General features: G+C 44.3%; 1 protein-coding gene across 7 annotated transcripts in view; it reads left to right on the top strand.

Moving 5' to 3' along the window:
- DCLK1 (doublecortin like kinase 1) overlaps positions 1–27,339 on the top strand; it is a 318,108-nt gene that overhangs the window by 212,402 nt on the left and 78,367 nt on the right. For 5 of the 7 annotated variants that reach the window (XM_059042295.2, XM_059042296.2, XM_067016792.1 and 2 more), the window contains exon 5: positions 7,648–7,764. In XM_059042295.2, the coding sequence (XP_058898278.1) occupies positions 7,648–7,764 (117 nt within the window). Of the gene's footprint in view, positions 1–7,647; positions 7,765–27,029; positions 27,295–27,339 lie in introns of those variants that run through there. The other 2 variants (XM_067016793.1, XM_067016794.1) reach the window with 2 other exon arrangements.

The raw sequence follows: 27,339 nt of genomic DNA, 5'->3' as shown, positions 1-27,339 counted from the left end.
TTCACCCCTTGGCGAAGCACTTGGGAAATCAGCTCTTGTTCTTGTTTTTGTTTTTAAGGCCCATTTCAACTTCTACTGTATAAACTCCATCAGAGTAGGTACCCTGTCTTCTGATTTACTGCTGCATCCTGGCACTTAAACAGCAGGGACTTGGTAAATATTTGCAAAATGGATGAATTTAAGCTGAGCAGGGAAGTATGAGCTGAAGTGAGCCAGCACAAGGGCGGAATTGTTCCTTGTGCAGGGAAATTAATGTTTTAAAGCCCAGAGGCAGGAAGATACTTAGTGTTTGTCAGAAACTAAAATAATGTGTCCAGAGGAAGGAAGAGAGAGGAGCTGAGGTGGGCAGGGGCCTTAAAGGCTGCACTAAGGATGTTCACAAAGAGCAGCAAGGAGTCATAGAAGGGTTTTAAGTGGGGGAGTGACAACAGAATCCGGACCAAAGTTTTCAAGAAAGGCTTGTCCTGGGCTTCCCTGGTGGCGCAGTGGTTGAGAGTCCGCCTGCAGATGCAGGGGACGCGGGTTCGTGCCCCGGTCCGGGAAGGTCCCACATGCCTCGGAGCGGCTGGGCCCGTGAACCATGGCCACTGAGCCTGCGCGTCCGGAGCCTGCTCTCTGCAACGGGAGAGGCCACAGCGGTGAGAGGCCCGCGTACCGCAAAACAACAACAACAAAAACCAAAAAACAAAAAAAGAAAGCCTTGTCCTAAAGTTGCGTCGCACACACTGTGATAGGTTGAAAGGCCACAAGATGTCAACTTGTAAATGTTACCTTACTTGGAAAAAGCTTCTTTGCAGATCTAATTAATTGAAGGATCTTGAGATGAGATTACCGTAGATCGTCCAGTTGAGCCTGAAATGCCATCGCAAATATCCACCTAAGAAGGAGGCAAAAGAGGGTAACACAGACACACCTAGGGGAAGTCCGTGTGAAGATGGAGGCAGCGATCTCCACGATGGTGCCACAAGCCAAGGAATGCCTGGAACCACCAGAAGGCGGAAGAGGCAAGAAAGAGATTCTCTAGAGCCTTCGAAGGGACTGTGGCCCTGCAACACCTTGATTTCAGATTGCGGCCTCTAGAACCATGTGCGAATATATTTTGGTCATTGTAAGCCAGCAGATTTTTGGTAATTTGCTGTGGCAGCCACAGGAAATCAATACATGCACTTTAGAAAAAAGACATTCAGGTGATGTGTGCCGTCATGCCTCAGTGAGCATAGGTCAAGTGTGAGATGGGGGATGTTCATGTGCTCTTTTCTCCTGTGGATGTTGTTATAACTCTGATGGAGAAAGGTAAGCCTGTTTCATGCAACCTGATGCTCAAGTCAAGTTAGTTCCTTCATTTTATGGCGAGCTTAAGAAGGAGAGCCGTGCATGTTTGTGGAAATAAAGAGCAGCCAGTGAGAACCAGGGAAGGCTATTTACTGTGAGCTTGTTAAAGCAAAGGAGTCAGCCACCGTCATTTGCATTTTGGCAGAGACCCAAAGGCGGGCAGAGGAGAGGGAACGCTTTATAGTGGAAAAGGGGAAGGCTTCAGGTGTGCCCTGATTGCTGGCCCGGGGAAGCCGGAAGAGGGGTAAGTCCATTGTTCTGAGGCAGTGCTGTCTGGCTTAATGAATAGGGTTGCAGATTTCCAGCCTCAATAGGTAAGAACCGACATCTCCTGCCTGCGTGTTTGCACTCAACTAAAATGGCTTGGGTAGCACTATTTGGGGATTGGTTCCAAAGGTGTCACTGCAGAGGTTAAGTGGTACCTGGAAGGGAGAGGACTGGACTGAGAGTGCAGTGGATTACGGGCAATGCTCCTGGCCCTTCTGCAACCCTCGGATTTGCTCAGCGCAACATACAAGTCCTCTTTCTCTACACTGTGCCCCTGTGACCTCCTCCATTTTCCAAACTCTCAACTAGGAAACCACCAGCCTTTCAAGACCCCATGTCACCATGTTCTCAGAGATGGCAAAAGCAATGGACGCTGATCCGATTGTAACAGACAGTTGGAAGGCTTTCAGCACTGCCAGTAACATCATCTACACTGCAGTGGATGCACAGATGCCCGAAACTATCAATTCATGTTGGCCAAATCTACAGAAGCAAAATGCATTGTTTAGGGGCCCAGACAGGTGGTTGGTGATGGCTGCATGAACACTCGCAAGGAAGAATTTAAGAATTTATTGAAGACCATTGGAAAGATCGCTAATGGAGAGATCCAAAAGTGGTTCTTAAACAAGGGCTCTTCCACCCAGCGGATATTTGGCAACGTGTGGAGATATTTTTTGGTCTTTACAACTAGGGAGGTGCTACTGGCATCCAGTGGGTAGAGACCAGGGATTCAACCAGCAACTGGCAACTGCAGTTGTTGTGGGAAAAAGGAAAGAATGAGATCGGTGTCAAGAAATGACGATCTGGTGGAGCGGGCAGGCACAAAGCAGCTTTTCCTGTCTGTCTGCAAGCCTCTCTCTTTTCCCCAAGGGCTGAAACTTGGAGACTGCACGATGAGCGCAGGCTGGGACCATGTAGAGGAAGACACTTAGGGGTGACAGACGGAAGACAGCAGGAACCTGGGTTACCAGGCAGTCTCCTAGAGCTAACCAGCTCCTGTGTAACGCTCAGCTCTTGCAGAGGGAAAATTAACTTTCATTTGACTATCAGGAGAAAAGAGAGTATTTGGGGAAGAGAACCACTCATGCTATTAAAACAGTAGATCTGAGCGGTGACTCTTGAGATGTCAGGACAGGACATCCCAGCACCAGAAAAGCTTCTGCAGAGGTTATGGAAAGGGTCAACGCTCAGCCAGCAAGTGCCTCCAGAGCTGGTTCGTGTTAGTTTCACAGCCAGCAGCCGTGCCACGTGGGAACACGTGTGTGCCATCTGGAGTCCTGAGCTGGGGGTTCTGAAAGTGGTGGGCCAGTCTAGGTGCTGGGTTTAGACACGCGTGGCTATATTTTTAGAAGGCACTTTAAAAATCTCAGTTTCTGGGACTTTATTCTCCAGCTAAGCCACTCCAGCTGATGTCTTTGCTTCCAGCTCAATCTGTTACAGACTTTATTTTTAAAAAACTATGGTTTAGAGTGTTTCAATCTTTACTGCTTTTATTCCAGACCTGCTGCATTTGGAGCTTAAGAAAGTAACACTGGTTCCAAACCCCATTGCCAGTAGGGAAGGGAGTTTCACTGTAGTGTCAGGATTGGCTCCGAATCTAGGTGGTGCAGAAACAAGAGGATGGACCTCAGCCCTTATCAGAGCATTGCACCGGGGAGATGCAGATCAGCCCTTCCAGCATTTGAATTTTCCTGTAATACTACCCTGAAGTTCAAGAATCATCGTGTTTCTATAGGAAGTAAACTTTGGCCTAGGTCAGGCCAGGATTGGTCTTTCAGCTCACCCATGCTGACAAACTGGAGCTAAGCAGGATGGTCAGAGCTTCAAAAACCTTGAGGCGGAAGGTGGTGAGTCCCCCAGGCACTGGAGGTGATCGAGAAGAAGCTGGCCAGCGCCTTAGCGAGAGAGTAGGAGAGGATATTCATGAATTGAGGAGAGAGTTGATTGGGTAACCATTGACAACCTTGATATTCTTGGAGGGTTCCTTCCAACCCAGAGCATATGAACATGTGAGAGCTACCTGTTGGACAGTTAGAGAGCCAGAATTGCAGATTCTCTCTTTTGGTGACCAAGCCTGCGCCATATTTATAAAAAGTCTCTAGAACTAAATGCGCTCCCTGACTGTCTTTTGCACATAGCCACAGAGAGGAATATTGTTCCATTTGGAAGCTTCTTACCTTTGCCAGGTTAAGAGGAAGCTTGTCTTTGGAATCAGGATGGGGAAGAAAGCACAAAGCATCTACTACTGATAAGGGATGCTTCTAGATGAGCTTGCCCACCTCCTGAGTAGCTGTGATCACTGAGAGGTCTCTGCCCGACAGTGATTTTATTCTGGTGGTTTTAAAAAGAGATTACAGGGCTTCCCTGGCGGCGCAGTGGTTGAGAATCCACCTGCCAGTGCAGGGGACATGGGTTCGATCCCTGGTCCGGGAAGATCCCACATGCCGCAGAGCAACTAAGCTCGTGCACCACAACTACTGAGCCTGCGCTCTAGAGCCCACGAGCCACAACTACTGAGCCTGCATGCCACAACTACTGAGCCTGCATGCCACAACTACTGAAGCCTATGCACCTAGAGCCTGTGCTTCTCAACAAGAGAAGCCACCACAGTGAGAAGCCCACACACTGCAATGAAGAGTAGCCCCCGCTCGTTGCAAGTAGAGAAAACCTGTGTGCAGCAATGAAGACCCAACGCAGCCAAAAATAAATGAATGAAGTAAATTTATATAAAATAAAAGATATTACAGTAGTAAAAAATTCCTTGTTTAAAGGATATCCTCTAGCCAGCATGCAGAATGTCACTAAAGCTGCCTAGGCATTTAGGGGACATCACCTTTGTCTTGTCAAGATTCTCCAAAAGATACTAGTGGGCTCCTTTGAATGCATGAACATCTCTGCTGTGTGAGCTCAGGTGAACCGCTGGTGCCACCGGTAGAGTTCTATAATCATTTCTATTCTTTAGCACCTTTCGTTATACATCAGCCCACCTACCACCTGTTTCTGAGTCGGGAGAATCTGCGTACGTGGAGGTTCTCATGCCACTGGGAACGTGGCCAAAGAATGCATTCCTTCTCCAGTTTCCTGCCTCTACATCCGCATCTGGGTTGTCTCTAAATTTGGCCATCACAGAAGGCCTGTTTCTTGAGTTGGGGTCCAGGGTGAAGGTGGGAAATGTCGTAACTTCTGTCTTACCAAATTCTGAGAACGTCTGTAAAGCTAACATTAGAACAGACCATATGGAGAATGGCACTTTCCCCCTCGTAGAACTATGATTACAGGGACTTTCTGAAGCAGAGATTTAATCAGACCTTGCTTGCTTACTTGCTTGCTATGGGGGTGTCCAGTCATCAGAGACCCAGTTAATGTGCTTCATCTGATTTTCTGTACTTGGGTAGGCTGCGATCTTCAGTAGCAAGAGAAAGTACTCTCCCGAAGCTTCCTTCATTCTCATCCTCCTCAAGAAGTGTCCGCGTTGTCCAGTATCCCCACAGCCAAAGGAAGTGCAGCCCGCTTAATGTGAGAGCGCCAAAAATACCAGAATGAAGGGATTGACCTCAGAGGCAAATGACCCCAGAAGAGAGGGGAGGGTGCAGGGTGCTGTCTGCTTCCTTGCCAGACTCTCTGAAATGTCCTTCGTGAGAACAAATAAGGTTTTCTGCTTCACTGGCCATGTACATCATGTTACGCACAATGTTTCTAAATTGTGGCTTTAAGCTGACAAGAGATTTTGGCATTCTCTCCAAAGGAATGAAGCATTTGTCCTTCAAGGCATCTTTTAGCACCATAAAATACCATTCCCATTGAAATTAATTTAAATACTTAAAATCTAAACTTTAATGGGAAAGGTGGTTGAAGTCTTTTGGGTGTTTTGGGGTTTTGTTTTGCTTTTTTATAATTTATGGCTTGGCAGTGCAATTTTCTGCGGTTGGTTTTATTTTGACCTTGGAAAAAAAAGCAGTCACTGTCATTGTTTTGTTTCTGTTTTCCTGTATTCAGCCCTAGCCTTTCAGAATTATCCTAATCCCCTGTATGACTCATGAAGCTTCGCGTTACACTGAAGGCAAGTGGTATGAGATCTGGACTACTTGTAGTTCTCTCTCAGACTCCGTGATCGCCCAAGCGATCGCTTCACTATGATTCCGATTCTGAAAGAGAGTTCATTGTTTCTTTTTTGGGAGGGTGCAATAAGCATGTTGATTGAATTGCAGCTTTAGTATTTCAATTTTAATGTAATGTTGATATGAGAACTGGTTGTTTGCCGTCCTTCCCATTGTCGGCCGTTACCCACTTGTCTGTCTTCGACCATGGGCGCTGGTAACCATTGTCCAGCCTTGATTCACAATGAAGCAGCCTGCTTAGGCCACCACATCAGATCCTGGGGTGGTGAGGAAGCCACTAAACCGAGAGACTTCGATTCTGATGCAAGTCACTTAGCCTCTGGGAGACTCAGTTTCCTTATCTGCAAAATGAGAGGTTGGATTACTCTAATGAATAGTAAGAGTTCACCGAAGTAGTAACAAGATCAGTAATAATGTGGGCCAATACTTATTGGGCAGCTCTTCCGTCCTTTTAAATATGTCAGGCCTAGGTGGTACCCAAGGGAGTAGGGGGTGGGGGGGCAGAGGAGTAAGTGAATACTTTTGATAGGTTAATAGTGTGGTATGGTGAGAACTAAGCCCAAGAGAAGCTGTAGAAGCATGGCATGGGTCCACAGGGTTTTTTTCAATACTCTGAACATCAAATAAAACGCCTGCATTTGCTCTTGTAAGACTTAGCCACCTGACGAAAATACCGACTTTCTTCCTGGAAGCTGGAAAAATGTCCGCTTGGTGTGGTGAGATTGGTTCTATTATGCTGAACCCGAGCCCTGGCTGATAGGTGGGGCCCATAACTAGCAGCTCTGGCTCCTGTGGCAAACAGCCTGCGTCAAACCCTAAAGTCAACTTTTTAACTCACGTTGCAGCTCACAGATGGGTGTTATTACCAGTGTGCACCATCTGGTAGCTTCCTCTTTTAACCATTCATCCCTGCTAACCAGATACCGAGCTTTTTACATTATTCTCTTAAATTTATGTGACCTCTAAACACTCAGGACCTATAGGAACAAAAGTCCTGGTCATCTTGCCCTCGTTATAGGCCCGGTTTCCGTTTAAACTGAGAAACGTATTGTTACTTTATGCAGTTTGTTTCGTAAGCCAACATTTTTCAAACATGAGGTCCACAAAATTAAAATTAGCAGAAAATAGCCCTCGCTGGTTGAAAGATTCCATGCTGGACTACCAGGTGGGCGGTGTTTCTGGTTCCCAGACCGTGTGTGTCCCCTGTCACGCCTGCAGAGCTCAGCACCTGGCATGGGGCGGACACGTGGTAAAAATGTAATTGGAAGCAGGCCAGCGGACAGGCAGCGTTACAGCAGTCCGATGTGATTGCTCATGTGTTTCTGAAAGGCCAGACCAACGTCCAAAGGCTGCGACAGACTCCAGGACGTGTTGTCCGTTGTGTGGACAGAGCCTTGAGCCAAGTGGATGTCCCCTTCACATGGTCCAGAGATCTGTTCTGGGAATTCAAACCTCCGTAGACAGCCTCTCGGGCACTGTTCACATGGTGGTTCTGATTGTGTCTTCTGAGATCATTATGTTATACTTCTCGCTTACTTCCACCTTTTAATTTGTGCTGATACGTTCATATGTGTAGTTTTTTTTTTGTTTGTTTGTTTTGTTTTTTTTTAAAGAAATTGGCATCTCCTGCAGGTCCACCTGGGCAGGACCCAAGCAGCCAATGGCGGTGGTGGCTGGGGGCATGTGGTCCCGGAACCAAATCCCCGTGGGTGCAGAGGGACAACCGTATTTACTGTGATGTCTGAGATGCCCACTGTGCCCTTTCTGGTTGCTTCTGTTTGGGGTTCTGTCGTCCTAGACACATACTGGGCCGGCAGGAAGCACGTGTGACCTGGCATGGCTGTGTATTTCTACTTGCAGGTTTATTGTGCATTTCAAACGGTATGTGCGTGGCCCTGTCAATGATGTGTGGCCTTTCTTCTTTCCCCAGAATGTCGGGTGGTGAAGTCCACTTCTTACACCAAAATAGCTTCGTCATCCCGCAGGAGCACCACCAAGAGCCCAGGACCTTCCCGGCGCAGCAAGTCCCCAGCCTCGAGCAGCTCAGGTAAAGCTGCGGCCGCTGCCTTGTTTCTGACGCACGATGAGCAGAGGGTGTGGGAAGCCCAGAGCGTGAGATTTCAAGAGAGTGTAGATTCCGGTTTATAATTTTAGAACGTGTTAAAGTGGTGGAACAGATTTGCCAGAGTCTAGCATGCTGGCTGTAAGAAAAAGCATCGGGTTTGGGAAGACTTAGTAAATATTCAGAAAACCCAGACTTGCCCACAGATAGAAGTATGCTCCTGACTTGAATCATTTCTGCTGCAAAAAATGATTTTTTAGGCTAAAGGCCCCCAGCTCCAGAAATCTCTGTGAAAGCATTTGTTCTTCTTGGGACTGGCTGGTGAGGAGTTGACAGCTTATATTTGCCGAGCCTTTGTTTAACACATTTTTTACTCTGGCTCCAGCATGGGTGGCTCTGGGGCTAAAAGCCGTGAGGAGAGACTGCTGCTGGGGTAGCTGCAGTGACTCTGGGCCTGTGACCTGTCTGTCCTTGTGACCTGTCTAGTGCTGGTGTTGGAGCAGGATGTGTACTTATAGGAGGACCGCCTCAGACCTGCCTTTTCCTTCTTTGGTCTTAAATCTGACATCAGTTGGGACGTCCCTGGCGGTCCAGTGGTTAAGACTTCGCCTTCCAGTGTAAGGGGTGCGTGTTCGATCCCTGGTCGGGGAGCTAAGATCCCACATGCCTCGCAGCCAAAAAGCCGAAACATAAAACAGAAGCAATAGTGTAACAAATTCAATTAAAGACTTTAAAAATGGTCCACATCAAAAAAAAAAAAAATCTTAAAAAAAACCTGACATGAATCAGTTGGTTTGTTTGTTTGGGTCTTAGGTATAAGGTCTATTTCACGATGGAAGGGAATTATTTATTAAATGCTATAAACTGTTGAATGTGAATTATTAAATGATGCATACGTCAAAGTGATTGTCACCTGATTTTATGAAGGCAGGGAAGCTCTTATAAATAGGGACCAAGGCCTACTGGGTCTATGTTGAAGGCTTCTTGTACTCAGCAGTGTGGTCCCAGAGGGATGTGAAAAGATCTCTAGGCTGAGGCTGCAGGGCCTGCCTCTGGCACCGCTGCCCAGTGTGAGTTATAACCTCCCTATTTAAAATTGGAGGTGCTATGAACTATTGTTCCTGGTAAAAACTAAAATTGAAACTTGCGTAGTCAGTCTTGGAAGAAGGGACTCTTAGTTGGCTGGAGAGCTAGACGACGGGGCCCACGTAAGTTCTCTAAGAGTTGCCTTCCCCTGGGGGCGTTTCTAATTACTGCTGTTCCCCAGACAGGTCTGCAAAGACCTTCTCCTCACTCTGTGTTGGCACCGATGAGATGCCCCTGTCCCTTTCTGGCTGTCTAATCATGGCAGCCAAGATTGAATGGAGGCCTACAGGAGGAAAAGAGGGTAATACAGAGCGAAAAAAGAGAGAGAGAATTTTTGCGGCTCAGAAATAAATAACCTTGTAAATAGTGAAGAGCCTATTTTATTTCAAAAAGGAAGCTAAAATTTCAGTTAAGAAAAAAAATCATAAATCTGATCTTAAAAAGATAATAATGAATATAGGAAGTTGTTTCACTTTGGAATTAATTGGTCACATAGTTACTATTCAGCATCTCTTAAGAACTATGTAGCATCTCTTAAGATTATATAAATCTTATAAATGTATTTAATTATAATCTTATAAATAAAGATGAATATGTCATTTACCAAAAGTAATTTTAGAAACTCAAAAGAGGAGATAGGCAAATGTATTAAATGTATTTGTATTTGTCACCGCCAACGTTTGGAACCATTCCCTTTAGAAGTTTAAAATGCATAGGGTACATTACTTCAAAATTGATAGATTGATTCAAACAATCATTTCTATTTTCTGTTGTTTCCCTGAATCTCTATAGTTAGAACCTGGTTGGTTTGACCAGCAATCACTTGTACTGTGTGATAGGTATACCAGGGGCTTACCATTTGCATACAGAAAGCAGAATCCAGATCCATTCTAAAATCAATATGTTCTTGAAAAATTAACACTTCAGTCAAGGTATCTTTAACTTTTAGGCCAAAATTAATTAAAAAGCACTGATCATGTTTTCTTTAATATAAGCCTTTTACGCATATCAAGTGTTCAACTTCTTGCATTTTGATTTAGAAGATATCATACAACCATTTCCTGGTTATATAAGAGCTTATAATATGTGATGACTGTCTCTTGATTCTGACTTGCTATCAAATCTTCCCACCTTCCTCTGGATGATTCTGATTTAGAGAGGGTTTACAGAGCAGCAGGACTTGGCCGCAGATGAGTGGATTACGCCAGGGACCCCAAGATCACTCCCTTTCCCCGGGACCTAAACGCAGGGTTTAGGAAGTCCAGTGGTGTTTACGTGTCTTTTCGGGACAAGTGCAGATGCTGGATGTCAGGGGATCACCTGCTTGGCCCCCTCCACTGAACTAGCCTAAGAGTCCTGTCTCTACTCAGGTTTGTCTCTTGAAACTGTGGAAAGGAGCAGTGAATTATCTCTATAGTGACTGTATCCGAATTTTCTGAAAATAGCCTATTCATTGTTTTCCATAAATCGTAGGACTGGAATCTGAACAGTTTTCCTTTCACACTCCTTAAACGTTGATGTTGTCCCAAGCCCCATTCCACCATGAACCCGACTTAACATTAAGTAGTCTTTGTTTTTCCCCCTTACACAAGAACCTAAAGTTTGAAGTGATTTCTCCTTCAGTTTTAAACTTTCTACTTCCAGTATTCATCTTCCTGCATGATATGGAGATTGGAGCATCGTAGAGAGTTAAGATTTGTAGGTTCCTATGTTGTTTGTGGTCATATTGTTGGCTTACATTTACATTAAAGGTCAGAGTTTACATAGAACTTTTATCTTTTTGACCTATTTTGATCCTCCCAAGAATCTCACAACAACAAGCAAGACAAGACATTATTCTTTGTTATGTAATCATATACTCTATTTTTTTTTTTAAATGAGGAAGCAGGCGTAGAGTGGGGGAACTGCTTGGCCCAGAGTCACAGAGTTAATAGTGGCAACTCAGAGCTGGCACGTGGGGCTTCCAGTGCCCTGGATACAGCAGGCTGGCCATTCTTGATACCTGCTTCTTCACATCTGCTCATTAAAATTTTGATCTTAAGGAAATAACTGATGCAGTACCTAGTTTAAGATTGAAATTTGCAACATCATAACCCTTTGCAACAGGAGCCTAAGTGTTAGTCCCAGACACCAGCATTCTGGGGGGTGAAGTGATTCACCCTGCCTTCAGGATGTATGTCAGTGGTAGACAGAAGCTTTCCTTTGTAAGTCAGTCTTAGAATTAGAATGAGAATGCTTGGTAAATCTTGTCTTTGCTCCTTACTCATTTCTCTTCTTGGGACTAGAAGAAGTTAGAGGTGTTTTATTAATGTAAGGTATTCATTTAGACATTCAGAAATATCCAGTTCAGGCCTGCTAGTGTCTGCATTATTGCTAGGCGCTAATAATACAGAGATGAAAGAAACAGCCCCTCCACTCAAGAAGCACACAGTTCAAGCCCTCTAAATAATTTATAGATAACATAATTCACATAGCTGTTGAATTATTATTAGTCTCTGTAACAGAAAGGGTCCAAAGAAGGCAAATTGGAGCTAGAAGAAAAGAAACCAGAAGTCTTAATAACAAAAGAAGAGTAAGGAGCCCCCAGACAATTGTGTGCGGAGACATTGAATGAGATATCACTAAGAAATGGGGAAAACGGGTTTTAGACTCTTAAAGGAACAAGAATACATAAGAGCATCATAAAGAGAGTTTAGGGCTTCCCTGGTGGCACAGTGGTTGAGAGTCCGCCTGCCGATGCAGGGGACACGGGTTCGTGTCCCGGTCCGGGAAGATCCCACGTGCCGCGGAGCGGCTGGGCCCGTGAGCCGTGGCCGCTGGGCCTGCGTGTCCGGAGCCTGTGCTCCACAACGGGAGAGGCCACAACAGTGAGAGGCCCACGTACGGCAAAAAAAAAGAGAGAGTTTAATATGGGTTGAATCTTTATTCATGTGTCTGTCTTTGGAACACAGACATCTCATAAAATGTGTAATTTAAAAGTGAATTTCTTTTCAACAAATTCCTTTATCTGCATAGGGAAGTTATAACAAAGTATCTCCCCAAATAAGAGTATTCTGTGCACTCATTCAATTTCAGTAAGAATGGATAAGGTTTCGTTTTACTTTATATTGTTTTCTTAATATTAAAAGTGTAAGAAAACCACATTTACCTATCTTGAATTTTCATTACTGTAGTCCTCCTTAAAAACTTAGAGATTTCAAAATTTTGACCTCTTCTTGAATTCCTTAGCAAAACATGGGTTTGTTTGTTTTAGTTTTGTTCCCATTTAGATGGACAGCCAGTTGTTTTTTTTGTAGAGTGACTCCTCCTGTTTAGAGTCTCTATCTATACAAGCCACGGCAAACATAACTGAGTGCCCCATGGTGCCTTACGTTCATCAATCCAAGCATGAGCTGATGCAGTTTCTTGCCCTCCAGAAGCTTATAGTCTAAGGTAGAAACACTCATAGCAACAACCATTCATTCATTCAATATGCATTGAGAACCCACCATGGACTAGTGATGTGAGAGTCGCAAGAGTGAACATTTGAAAGAGGGAAATCTGGATGCTTTAGTTAATGACCTTCTACCATGACAGAAGCGTCATTCTGTATTTCCCAGGCTTAAAACTTACTTGTATGTGACTCTTGAAATCCTGAAGTCTTTTTATTTATGCTAGTGAAATTTTACTTTTTTACAGTTATATAAAAATACTTTATGCAACATATGCAGATAAGAATCAAAGCTGGGGAAGCAAAGAGAATTTTAAACAGCTTACTGGTCCAATTTGTCGATTGTTAAAATTTATATCAAACACCTTCAAAGGCAGATTGCTAGCTATTCGTTTTTTAGCTCAGTCTTTTTCCTTTAGTGTAGAGATTTCAGCCATGTATTTTCTATAGAGGATCTTTTCTGCTTTGGCATTCCAAGAGAATTGTTGAAAACAAAATGCACCAAGAAAATCAAGAGGGCTGATGATTCATTGCCTGTGTTTTTAGAATTTTTTGCTGCATGTAACGCGGAATCCTCCTTCCATTCTTTTTCCCTGTGCCCGTCAACTGCCCCTAGCACTCACTCCCAGCAGGTGAGTGGTGTTTCCAAAGATACTCTTTCAAACTTGGAACCGTTGTCTTGACCCACCGTCTTTGTGGGGGCAGCACTCTGTGTCAACTCCTGTTGTTAAAGTCTTCACTGCTAATGCTCCATGTTAATTAAATAAATATTTCCTGAGCATCTACTGTGTGCCAGGCCTGTATTAGTTTGTAAGGATACAAAGATGATTAAACCGCTGTTCTTGTCTTCAAGTTGGGAAACAAACATATATAACACTGTGATAGTGTGGTAAGGGCTATGACAGCCCAGAGAAAGAAGGGGCTAAATCTCTTTAATAGGGTCAGAGAAAAAAGACTTATAAATTGGGACATGAAGGATCTTGCCAGGAGAAGGGCCAGGAGGACATCACCATCTGAGAAAACAATGAGAGTTAAGGCACAAAGGCATGGAAGTATATGGCATGTTTAAGGAGCAGTGGCTAGTCCAATAAAAATGAATGGTAGAATTACAGGAAAGGGAGAAGATGGTGGTAGCCTAGTTGGTTGCGCTAAGATGGCACAGGGCCATGAAGGCATAATTTTGTTATAGCTATTAGGGGGTGAAAAGGGGTTTTTAGTAAGGCCATGATTTGATTTTTATCTGAATTTTGGAAACAATGGTACAGTGGTAGAGAGGATGGCTACACGTGAAGAGCCAAGAGCCAGGAAGGCTCCATGAAGTCATCCTGGAAAGAATTGTTAGGACAGAATTTAAGCAACAATGCTTAAAATGGGGGAGACTTCAAAAGGGAAATGAAACCAGGAATTTCACTGGATATGAGGCCAGAAGAAGAGAGAGGCATCAGAGATGAGGAGCAGGTTTGCCAATCGAGGAGGAGAGGTAGGGAATGGGTCCCATTTTAGACCTGTCCCATGTGAGATGCTTTGGAAGCATCAGAGGGCAAGTAGTAAGGAATGGTGTGTAAGTCAGATGTGAGCTGACAATAGGTATTTGAGAGACCCTGGCATATAGTAGTGATTTAAATAATAGAAATGTAAAATACCTCCCCCCTCAACCCAAGGAGAGATTTGTAAGGATACGGATGAAAATGGAACCATGGGGAACATCTGCAGTTATATGAGCACATCAGGAGGACCTTCAATATGGCGGAGGAGTAAGACGTGGAGATCACCTTCCTCCCCACAAATACATCAGAAATACATCTACACGTGGAACAGTTCCTACAGAACACCTACTGAACGCTGGCAGAAGACCTCAGACCTCCCAAAAGGCAAGAAACTCCTCACGTACCCGTGTAGGGCAAAAGAAAAAAGAGAGACAAAAGAATAGGGACGGGACCTGCACCAGTGGGAAGGAGCTGTGAAGGAGGAAAGGTTCCCACACACTAGAAGCCCCTTCACTGGTGGAGATGGGGGAGGGAGGAAGCATCGCAACCACGGAGGAGAGCACAGCCACAGGGGTGCGGAGGGCAAAGCGGAGAGATTCCCGCGGAGGATCGGTGCCGACCGGCACTCACCAGCCTGAGAGGCTTGTCTGCTCACCCGCCGGGGCAGGCGGGGCTGGGAACTGAGCCTCCCGTCGGATCGCAAGGAGAGGACTGGTGCTGGCGGTGTGCACACAGCCTGAAGGGGGCTAGTGCTCCACGGCTAGCCGGAAGGGAGTCCGGGAAAAAGTCTGGACCTGCCTAAGAGGCAAGACACCATTGTTTTGGGGTTTGTGAGGAGAGGTGATTCTTCCCCTGTCTGCCTGCAGAAGAAGGCAGAGCACCACCTAAATGAGCTCCAGAGACGGGCGTGAGTCGAAGCTATCAGCTCGGAACCCAGAGACGGGCATGAAATGCTAACGCTGCTGCTACAGCCACCAAGAATCCTGTGTGCAAGCACAGGTCACTCTCCACATCCCCCGGGGAGCCTGTGCGACACGCCACTGCCAGGGTCCCATGATCCAAGGACAGGTTCCCAGGGAGAACACACAGCGCCCCTCAGGCTGAACACACACTGGCCTCTGCTGCCACAGGCTCACCCAGCATTCCAATTATAACTACTGTACCCCTCCCTCCCCTGGCATGAGTGAGCCAGAGCCCCCTAATCAGCTTCTGCTTTAACCCTGTCCTGTCTCAACGAAGAACAGACGCCCTCAGGCAACCGACATGCAGAGGCGGGGCCAAGTCCAAAGCTGAACCCCGGGAGCTGTGCGAACAAAGAGGAGAGGGGGAGGTCTCTCCCAGCAGCCTCAGAAGCAGCAGATTAAAGCTCCACAATCAATTTGAAGTGCCCTGCATCTGTGGAAATCCTGAATAGACAGCAAATCATCCTAAAATTGAAGAGGTGGACTTTGGGAGCAACTGTAGACTTGGGGTTTGCTGTCCGTGACTGATTTGTTTCTGATTTTTACGTTTATCTTAGTATAGTTTTTAGCACTTGTTATCCTTGGTGGCTTTGTTTATTGGTTTGGTTGCTATCTTCTTTATTATTTTTTTTTATTTTAATAATTTAAAAAAATTATTATTATTATTATTATTTTCTTTCTTTTTTTCTCCCTTTTCTTCTGAGCCGTGTGGCTGACAGGGTCTTGATGCTCTGGTCTGGTGTCAGGCGTGACTCTCTGAGGTGGGAGAGCTGAGTTCAGGACACTGGACCACCAGAGACCTCCCAGCCCCACATAATATCAATTAGTGAAAGCTCTCCTAGAGATCTCCATCTCAGTGCTAAGACCCAGCTCCACCCAACGACCAGCAAGCTCCAGTGCTGGACGCCCCATGCCAATCAACTAGCGAGACAGGAATACAACCCCACCCATTAGCAGAGAGACTGCCTAAAATCATACTAAGTTTACAGACACCCCAAAATATACCACCAGACACAGCCCTGCCCCCTGGAAAGACAAGATCCAGCCCCACCCACCAGAACACAGGCACCAGTCCCCTCCACCAGGAAGCCTACACAACCCACTGAACCAACCTTACCCACTGGGGGCAGACACCAAAAACAATGGGAACTATGAACCTGCAGCTTGCAAAAAGGAGACCCCCCAAACCAGTAACTTAAACAAAAAGAGAAGACAGAGAAATATGCAGCAGATGAAGAAGCAAGGTAAAAACCCACCAGAGCAAACAGATGAAGAGGAAATAGGCAGTCTACCTGACAAAGAATTCAGAGTAATGGTAGTAAAGATGATCCAAAATCGTGGAAATAGAATGGAGAAAATACAAGAAACGTTTAACAAGGACCTAAAAGAACCAAAGAGCAAACAAACAAAGATGAATATAACACAATAAATGAAATTTAAAATTCTCTAGAAGGAATCAATTACAGAATAACTGAGGCAGAAGAACGGATAAGTGACCTGGAAGATAAAATAGTAGAAATAACTACCGCAGAGCAGAATAAAGAAAAAAGAATCAGAAGAATTGAGGACAGTCTCAGAGACCTTGGGGACAACATTAAACAAACCAACATTCGAATTATAGGGGTCCCAGAAGAAGAAGAGAAAAAGAAAGGGTCTGAGAAAATATTTGAAGAGATTATAGTTGAAAACTTCCCTAACATGGGAAAGGAAATAGTCAAGTCCAGGAAACACAGAGAGTCCCATACAGGATAAATCCAAGGAGAAACAGGCCAAGACACATATTAATCAAGCTAAATTAAATACAAATACAACCAAAAATTAAATACAAAGAAAAAATAGTAAAAGCAACAAGGGAAAAGTAACAAATAACATACCAGGGAATCCCCATAAGGTTAACAGCTGATCTTTCAGCAGAAACTCTGCAAGCCAGAAGGGAGTGGCAGGACATATTTAAAGTGATGAAGGGGGAAAACCTCCAACCAAGATTACTCTACCCATCAAGGATCTCATTCAGATTCAATGGAGAAATTAAAACCTTTACAGACAAGCAAAAGTTAAGAGAATTCAGCAACACCAAACCAGCTTTACAACAAATGCTAAAGGAATTTCTCTGGGCAGGAAACACAAGAGAAGAAAAGGACCTACAACAACAAACCCCAAACAATTAAGAAAATGGTAATAGGAACATACATATCGATAATAACCTTAAATGTGAATGGATTAAATGCTGCAACCAAAGGACACAGGCTTACTGAATGGTTACAAAAACAAGACCCATAGATATGCTGTCTACAAGAAACCCACTTCAGACCTAGTGACACATGCAGACTGAAAGTGATGGATGGAAAAAGATACTCCATGCAAATGGAAATCAAAAGAAAGCTGGAGTAGCAATTCTCATATCAGACAAAATAGGCTTTAAAATAAAGACGATTACAAGAGACAAAGAAGGACACTACATAATGATCAAGGCATCGCTCCAAGAAGAAGAAATAACAATTGTAAATATTTATACACCCAACACAGGAGCACCTCAATACATAAGACAAATACTAACAGCCATAAAAAGGGAAATCGACAGTAACACAATCATAGTAGGGGACTTTAACACCCCACTTTCACCAATGGACAGATCATCCAAAATGAAAATAAATAAGGAAACACAAGCTTTAAATGATACATTAAGCAAGATGGACTTAATTGATATATATATAAGACATTCCATCCAAAAACAGCAGAATACACTTTCTTCTCAAGTGCTCATGGAACATTCTCCAGTATAGATCATATCTTGGGGCACAAATCAAGCCTTGGTAAATTTAAGAAAATTGAAATCGTATCAGGCATCTTTTCTGACCACCACACTATGGGATAAGAAATCAATTAGAGGGGAAAAAAAACATAAAAAGCACAAAAACATGGAGGCTAAACAATATGTTACTAAATAACCAAGAGATCACTGAAGAAATCAAAGGGGACATTTGTCATTAGAAACAAATGACAATGAAAACATGATGACCCAAAACCTATAGGATGCAGCAAAAGTAGTTCTAAGCGGGAAGTTTATATCAATACAGTCCTACTTCAAGAAACAAGAAAAATCTCAAATAAACAACTTAACCTTATACCTAAAGCAAACAGAGAAAGAAGAAAAAACAAAACCCAAAGTTAGCAGAAGGAAAGAAATCATAAAGATCAGATTAGAAATAAATGAAAAAGAAATGAAGGGAACAGTAGCAAAGGTCAATATAACTAAAAGCTGGTTCTTTGAGAAGATAAACCAAATTGATAAACCATTAGCCAGACTCATCAAGAAAAAAAGGGAGAAGACTCAAATCAACGGAATTAGAAATGAAAAAGTAGAAGTAACAACTGATACTGTAGAAATACAAAGGATCATGAGAGATTACTACAAGCAGCTATATGCCAATAGAATGGACAACCTGGAAGACTGAACCAGGAAGAAATAGAAAATATGAGCAGACCAGTCACAAACTATGAAATTGAAACTGTGGTTAAAAATCTTGTAACAAACAAAAGCCCAGTACCAGATGGCTTCACAGGTGTTCTATCAAGCATTTAGAGAAGAGCTAACACCTATCCTTCTCAAACTCTTCCAAAATATAGCAGAGGGAGGAACACTCCCAAATTCATTCTACGAGGCCACCATCACCCTGATACCAAAACCAGACAAAGATGTCACAAAGAAAGAAAACTAGAGGTCAATCAATATCACTGATGAACACAGATGCAAAATCATCAACAAAATACTAGCAAACAGAATCCAACAGCACATTAAAAGGATCATACACCATGATCAAGTGGGGTTTTTCCCAGGAACACAAGGATTTTTCACTATATGCAAATCAATCAATGTGATAAACCATCTTAGCAAACTGAAGGAGAAAAACCATATGATCATCTCAGTAGATGCAGAAAAAGCTTTTGACAAAATTCAACACCCATCTTTGATAAAAAAAAAAAAAAAAAAATCTTCAGAAAGTAGGAATAGAGGGAACTTACCTCAACATAATAAAGGCCATGTATGACAAACCCACAGCCAACATCGTTCTCAATGGTGAAAAACTGCAACCATTTCCTCTTAAGATCAGGAACAAGACAAGGTTGTCCCCTCTCACCACTAATATTCAACATAGTTTTGGAAGTTTTAGCCACAGCAATCAGAAAAGAAAAAAGGAATAAAGGAATAAAATAAATAAATAAATAATAAAAGGAATCCAAATCGGAAAAGAAGCAGTAAAGCTGTTGCTGTTTGCAGATGACATGATACCATACATAGAGAATCCTAAAGATGCTACCAGAAAACTACTTGAGCTAATCAATGAATTTGCTAAAGTAGCAGATACAAAATTAATGCACAGAAATCTCTTGCATTCCTATACACTAATGATGAAAAATCTGAAAGAGAAATTGAGGAAACACTCCCATTTACCATTGCAACAAAAAGAATAAAATATCTAGGAATAAACCTACCTAAGGGGACAAAAGATGTGTGCATAAAACTATAAGACACTGATGAAAGAAATTAAAGACAACACAAATAGATGGAGAGATATTCTATGTTCTTGGATTGGAAGAATCAACATTGTGAAAATGACTGTACTACCCAAAGCAATCTACAGATTCAGTGCAATCCCTATCGAACTACCAATGGCATTTTTTTGCAGAAACAGAACAAAAAATTTCACAATTTATAGGGAAACACAAAAGACCCAGAACAGCCAAAGCAATCTTGAGAAAAAAAAAAAAAAATGGAGCTGGAGGAATCAGGCTCCCTGACTTCAGACTGTACTACAAAGCTACAGTAATGATAACAGTATGGTGCTGGCACAAAAACAGAAATATAGATCAATGGAACAGGGTAGAAAGCCCAGAGATAAACCCACGCACCTATGGTCACCTTATCTTTGATAAAGGAGGCAAGAATATGCAATGGAGAAAAGACAGCCTCTTCAATAAGTGGTGCTGGGAAAACTGTACAGCTACATGTAAAAGAATGAAATTAGAACATTCCCTAACACTGTATACAAAAGTAAACTCACAATAGCTTAAAGACCTAAATGTAAGGCCAGATACTATAAAACTCTTAGAGGAAAACATAGGCTGAACAGTCTATGACATAAATCACAGCAAGATCCTTTTTGACCCACCTCCTAGAGAAATGGAAATAAAAGCAAAAATAAACAAATGGGACCAAATGAAACTTAAAAGCCTTTGCACAGCAAAGGAGACCATAATCACAACGAAAAGACAAGTCTCAGAATGGGAGAAAATATTTGCCAACGAAGCAACTGACTAAGGTTAATCTCCAAAATATACAAGCAGTTCAGGCAGCTCAATATTAAAAAAACAACCCAATCCAAAAATGGGCAGAAGACCTAAATAGACATTTCTCCAAAGAAGATATACAGATTGCCAACAAACACATGAAAGGATGCTCAACATCACTAATCATTAGAGAAATGCAAATCAAAACTGCAATGAGGGGGCTTCCCTGGTGGCTCAGTGGTTGGGAGTCCGCCTGCCGATGCAGGAGACACGGGTTCATGCCCTGGTCCGGGAAAATCCCACATGCCGCGGAGCAACTAAGCCCGTGAGCCATAGCCGCTAGGCCTGCGCGTCCGGAGTCTGTGCTCCGCAACGGGAGAGGCCACAGCAGTGAGAGGCCCGCATACCGCAAAAAAAAAAAAAAAAAAAAAAAAAAAAAAAACCTACAATGAGGTATCACCTCACACCAGTCAGAATGGCTATCATCAAAAAATCTACAAACAATAAATGCTGGAGAGGGTGTGGAGAAGAGGGAACCCTCTTGCACTGTTGGTGGGAATGTAAATTGATACAGCCACTATGGAGAACAGTATGGAGCGTCTTTAAAAAAGTAAAAATAGAACTACCATATGACCCAGCAATCCCGCTATGGGGCGTATATCGTGAGAAAACCATAATTCAAAGAGTCGTGTACCACAGTGTTCATTGCAGCACTATTTACAATAGCCAGGACATGGAAGCAACCTAAGTGTCCATCGACAGATGAATGGATAAAGAAGATGTGACACATGTATACAACGGAATATTACTCATTCATGAAAAGATACAAAATTGAGTTATTTGTAGTGAGGTGGATGGACCTGGAGTCTGTCATACAGAGTGAAGTAAGTCAGAAAGAGAAAAACAAATACCGTATGCTAACACATATATATGGAATCTAAAAGGGAGAAAAGAAGGTTCTGAAGAACCTAGGGGCAGGACAGGAATAAAGATGCAGATGTAGAGAATGTACTTGAGGACAGGGGGAAGGAGAAGGGTAAGCTGGGACGAAGTGAGAGAGTGGCATGGACATATATACACTACCAAACGTAAAATAGATAGCTAGCGGGAAGCTGTTGCATAGCACAGGGAGATCAGCTCGGTGCTTTGTAACCATCTAGAGGGGTGGGATGGGGAGGGTGGGAGGTAGGGAGATGCAAGAGGGAGGAGGGGATACGGGGATATATGTATACATATAGCTGATTTAGTTTGTTATACATCAGAAACTAAGACAACGTTGTAAAGCAATTATACTCCAATAAAGATGTAGAAAAGCAGACAACTCATTCGTCTGTCTTGCAAAAAAAAAAAAAAGCACATCAGCAGAGACAAGGGGACAATGAGAATGCAGTAACAGAAGTCAAAGGGGCAGAAAGTTTTGAGATGGAGGAAGAGGCCAGAAATGTTAAGAGGGCAAGTAGCATGAAAACTGAAGGGAGGTCATGAGAACTGGAGCTAGGTCATAGGATTTGGCAGCAAGGACACCCGTGGTGACCTGTGGAAGGTCCATTTCACGGGGCATGTTTGCCCAGGGGATCATTATGGGACTGTCCTGGGGCTGACTCCCAGGCTAAACCCCAAGGGGCGGCTGCCCTGCAATCAGTACCCGGTAGGGTGTGGGCAAAGTACCCAGAGCCCATCAGTCCCAGGAGCCTCATCCACCGCGATCCTTGGTTCCTTAAGTGCCTGATTCCCTCGAAATAACGGCCTTTTCTGGGATCCCAGCTGACACATTTTCGTAATTTTAAACCAGAGGACTCCAGATGATTCTGTTTCATTGTTGAATTAGAGATCTCTGTCCTTTGACCCTGAAATCGTCTTTGATTCCTCTTCCCCCTCCTCTTCCATGTTTCGTTGGTCACCAGTCTTCGTGGCTCTTCCTCTGCTGTCCCAGGACTCCGCGTTCTGACAGCTGCAGAAACCACTTGCTGGCTGGCCTCCTCCCCGTCTTTGTCCTCTGCCCCTTGCATCTGCCCTGCGCACTGATGTCAGACTTGTGGCCGTTACTTACCGTCTGCTAAATAAAGTCTGAACTCTGTTCTCAGACGAAGAACTGTCTTGATTTGGCCACAGTCCTCCTTTCCAGCTGTATCTCCCGTGTCTTCTCTGGACTTGTGCTCCAGCCTATAAACCAACTTAAATTTCCACCAGATGCTCCTTGGACTTTCCCACCTCATACCTTTATTCCTATCACTTTCTAGAAGCCTTCCTCTGTCACTTCTGGTCAAAAGCGCACACCACCAGTTTGGCCCCGCCAACCTCTGTGAGGGTCTTTCCCACCTCCCCAGACCTGTGACGGTTGATTGGCTCCTGGGCTACAGGTGACTTGCTGTATTACCCTCCCGAGCCTTAAGGTTTCTGAGGGCATGTGTTCTTTACACATCCTACAGTGTCTTCAAGTTCATGGTCACTACTAAGTAAATGTTGACCAGATGAGTGAATTGAGGAACAATAGGATCTTTTCAAGTTGCTTAGGCCTCCTGAGGTTCAAGGGCCTTTTTGTAAATATTTATTAAATAATTAATTCATAGAGCCGTGTTCCTTTCTTCATCCCACTGTTTTCTATTGACCTCCCCACTTGCCATTGTTCTCAATAGATAAGAGACTCCCTTTGAATTGGACCCATTGTCTCAGTTTAAGAGAATGCAGACAAATGGAGAAAATTAGGGCTCCATCTCACCTATGAGGTGAGCACCTATGAAGATAAAATTAGGAAAAAAGCATTTATTCTCAAGAGTTCCCCCACCCATTAGACGCTTGTCTATTTTCTCTTTGCCTCAGTTGACTCCATCTGCTTTTTTTCTTTTTTGTTTTCTTCTCAGTAATGTGGCAGGCAATGGACAAGGGCTGGGAAAACATATTTTAGAGTATCTACAGCCTCCTCCACGATCAGGGAGAGAGGGAAAGTCTAGGGCAAGCAGCCAGATCTCCTGGGCAGCATGCCTGAATCACCGCGCCTGAACACACAGACGGATACTTAGACCCATAGACATGCAAACACTCTCCCTCCTCCCCTGCCTGCAAGTGCAGTGGCATAAATGAATGACCCATCTCAAGTGAAAAAAGCAGACAGGGAAACAGCAAGATCGGTTTTCAAGTCCAAAAGGTTAGTCACCTTGTAATGAGATAGTCTTGCGTAGAGATTGTTCTAACTTTGGGACCAGTTTGAGGCATTTAAACATTTAGTTTTCACTTGCTGTCTGAGCCTGTTACCAACAAAACTGTAAAGGGAAGAAACCCTTTACATTCACAAAGGGTTTGCTTAACATAACATACACATGAGCTTAGAGTCATTTGAAAGAAGCAACGCATTCTGACAAGGAAGCCAAGTATTTCCCAATTCTAGAATTTTTTTTAGTAACTTTCATATTCAATTGTAAGTTTCGGGAGACGGGGAACCCTAGACGGGGTCAGGCCCATGGTAAGTTCACGCTGTGTGTGCTGACTGGTTGATTACAGAATCCTGAATTCATGGCTCCAGTGAGTAGAGTAGGATCAACCATCTGAAATGATGAAGGATGAGGTGAGGTCGGATGTTTCATGCGGAGAGATGTGCTGTGACAGATTCAAGCTGTAGTGTCCCTGATAGGCGTAGGTGCCCCTGAGAGGGACATGGCCTAAAGATGGTAGAGGTCAGCCCCACAGATTTCTTCCACAGCTCTTTGGTGGCTGGTTATGTAATGGATCATCGTGGGATATGAGAATAAGCCAGCCTGAAGTTTAGCACTTCTCATTCAGGAGGTGACAAGCAGAGCAAAGGATGCAGGCTTTAAAATGTGCCCGGACAGATCTGAGCAAAGGAAACCAGAACTGGATATAAGGCAGTGGTTCTGATGAGTACTTTAGTAATTCAGATGTTAGTGCCTTCGATTGAGATAACTAACTGTTAGACCTGCTTGGCCATTTAAAAACAACCATATGGGGCTTCCCTGGTGGCGCAGTGGTTGGGAGTCCGCCTGCCGATGCAGGAGACACGGGTTCGTGCCCCGGTCCGGGAAGATCCCACGTGCCGCGGAGCAACTAAGCCCGTGGGCTATGGCCGCTGAGCCTGCGCGTCCGGAGCCTGTGCTCCGCAACGGGAGAGGCCACAACAGTGAGAGGCCCGCATACCACAAAAAAAAAAATAAAAACAACCATATGAAGTTGAATTTTTCCCATTCAAAATAAAGAATTATTTAATACAGGCCTCTGTAAAATAATACCATTTGTTAGTTGAATTTTAATGAGTTCTATTAAATAAGTGACAAAGCCCCTTTTTACTGGCACTCAGGGACTTCTGGTATTACAGGATCAAAACACAACTGAGCTCAGTCCATGTGTCAGACTCACTTATGAAATGAAATTAATTATTCCAGCAGTGATCCAACCATAAGGTGTGTGATGTTTTCTGGAGGTCAAGAACAATTTTAAGAAGTTGCCAAGGGGATGCTTTGTAGGCGGCCGAGGGAAAGAGTCTGAACCAGAACCCTGACCTTAAGGACGCAGCCGGTCCCGGCTACAAGCAGATCGTGTTGCAGAAGTGTTTGATTGTAGGTGGCATTTTGGAACTCGAACTTCATTTCTCCAGAGAGATGGCAGCGCAAGTAGAAGCTGTGAGCCTAGTGGCTGTCAATAAAGGAGGTGGGTCGGAGTGCCCCAGTGAGAGAGAAGCCTACACATCCTCAGCTCTCCAGACAGGGGCAAGAGTCCTTGCTGTTTCCTGAGGTGCCAGGACAGGCCACTCATGGGAAAAGTGTGCAGTTCTTTGAGTAAGATGCGAATGAGACTCAGTCCTAGCTCTGCTGCCTTTGAGCTGTTTGTCTTTGGGCAAGTTACCTCTCTTAACCTGTTTCCTCATCTCCAACAGGAAAAATGACACCAACCTACAACGCAAGTTTCCTCCCTCCCTCCCTCCCTCTCTCTCTCTCTGTCTCTGTCTCTCTTTCTCTTTCTTTCTTTCTTTCTTAAGGTACATACAATGCACCTCTAGCCTTAATCCTCTTCAGTTACTCAATTAACCACATCTGATCGTTTTTACCTCTTAAATCTCTCTGGAATGTTTCCATTTCCCTCCACCTCCCCTGCACTACCCTAGATGGAGCCACACCATCTCTCTGACCACAGGACCTTGTAAATGTGCCCCCGTCTCTCCCACCTGGACATTCGGCTATGGGGTGGCCCTGCTGCCATTACTGTTCACCTCTCAACCGTTCCTGACAGCGTAAGAGCTCTTCAGAGCTTTTTAAAATGCAGATCTGATCCCCTGGGTTCCAGCTTAAAATCATCCAATGGCTTCTCATTGCGCTTTGGGTAAAACCCAAACTCCTTAACTTGAATTTCAAAACCCCGCGTTATGTGACCCCTGCCACCTCCTCCATAAGGTCCTTCCCTCCAACTCCACTTGGCTGCTATGCTAACCTGTTGAGGTCCCTTCAGAGCACCATACGTGCTCCCTCCTTCGTGCCCAGCCACGAAACAGGTGGTCCTCTTGCCTTGGAACACTTCCCTCTCTGTGCCCCGTCCCTCCTTCCCCTGGCGAACTCCTGCTTATCCTTAGGATCTGGCTTCACTACCTCTTACCCTCTCTGTAGGGTGTACGCCGGTCTTGACCCCAGAGGTTGCTAGGATTCCAGCAGCAACATGCAGTACTTCCTCTCTCCGAGTACTCTGCTGTGATTACTAGTTGAGTTGTGTGATTTCCCTGCAGGTTAGAAGGCCGGTGCAGTAGGGAAGGTGGCGGTAAAGAGTGCAGAGGTTTCGGCCTCCACCCTGTATTCGCTGGTCAAGTTGCTTATCATCTTTATGCCTCCTCATCTATAAAATAATACTGCTTGCCTCACGGAGTTATCCTGAGAGTTAAATGAGATGATATGTGTGTATATATGTGTATATATTGGGTTGGCTAAAGAGTTCGTTCGGGTTTTCCTGTAAGATGTTCCGGAAAACTCAAATGAACTTTTTGGCCAACGCAGTATATCAATACAAAAGGTTTAAGTGCGTTAACTAGTCCATAGAAAATAAGTCTTCGATAAACTGAGATGCACGCGTAATGAATACTTAGTAAACGTAAGCTTTTTGTTGTTGCTTTGTTTTTTTTAAGCCGAGTAGTGCTACGGCTGTTTTCCTGGGAGCGCACTTTCTCTTTTTCTTTATGTTCCACTGGCTTGGTAAGATTAGAGTCCCAAAAGTAAAACTGTGAGTACTGTGTTTGCTTTCCCATTTGCTCATTTTCTCCCAATCTGCATAGCCTGTGGGAGTGATGCAAAGACATAAAGTGATGTAGAAAGTGGGCAAAGAAAGTATTATGTTCACAAAGGCTGTTTTCCGGTCAGCTCCTAGGGGATCCCACACATTATTAGTTGTGGATTCTGCCTCTGCCCACGGTTCTTTAGTCCTTGCCTGTTTCAGAGCCCTTCCTATGAGAGGCACCGGTGGGGCAGTGCAGTGCCAGGAGGCCCAGGCATCAGGCTCGTTCAACAAAGACAGGACCATAGAATGCAAGCAAAGTAAAGCATTCTCAGTGCTTCCTACTTCAGTCTGCCCACAGAAACCAAAGAAAATAGGTGTGTGCATGTGTGTGTTTTAGATGGAGTCACCAAATACGTCTCAAAGGCAACACACAAATTAGTGCAGCGTGAGTTCTGTGACATTTGGTAAAGGTCTCTGGAGAAGATGACAAAACAAGGAGTTTCCCAGTCCCATGGCCCCTAAGGTTTGGTGCAGACGCTGTGTGTGGAAAAATCACCAAACATGTACCTCGCCCCTGAATGTTGTGAGGGTCGACTTATTACCCCTGTTACCTGGTAGTCTCCAGGCTGTAGAAGAGTTCTTGTCATTTTGATCTTTTCGATGAGTCACTGGGTTTGTTGCCCCCAGAGGGCACTGCGTTATGATTCAGTGTAAAGCCCTGAAAGGACTCGGCTTCCGGGAGTTAGGGGTGGGGTGAGGGCCGCAGTGGTTCCGCGTTGGCATGAGGCTGAATTGACACCTTTGATGTAGCCTAAGACAGAACCCGCACCTCCCACTGCTGCTAGGAAGACGTCAGCCTTACGCAGAAAAGGCATCTGCTGAGGAATCCTGCATCTCATTCAGCCTGCTCTGGGAGCAGCCTTAGCCCTCATTAACTAATCCAGCCGCTTCCCTCCTCCTCTGCGGTGCCGGGCTTAGCGCTAAGAAGGGATTTCGCCTCTCGCTCTTGTCAGGTTAGGCACTGAGGCTGTGTCCATGTTAGAACTCATAGAAGGTAAGTTAAATGCATGATCCCTCTCCCTCACGGAAAGGTGTTTAT

Source organism: Kogia breviceps, chromosome 16, assembly GCF_026419965.1.
Source record: "Kogia breviceps isolate mKogBre1 chromosome 16, mKogBre1 haplotype 1, whole genome shotgun sequence".
In the NCBI taxonomy this organism is placed as follows: domain Eukaryota; kingdom Metazoa; phylum Chordata; class Mammalia; order Artiodactyla; family Physeteridae; genus Kogia; species Kogia breviceps.
The sequence above is the reverse complement of the archived record's forward strand: the minus strand, read 5'-3'. Positions and strand labels throughout refer to the sequence as shown.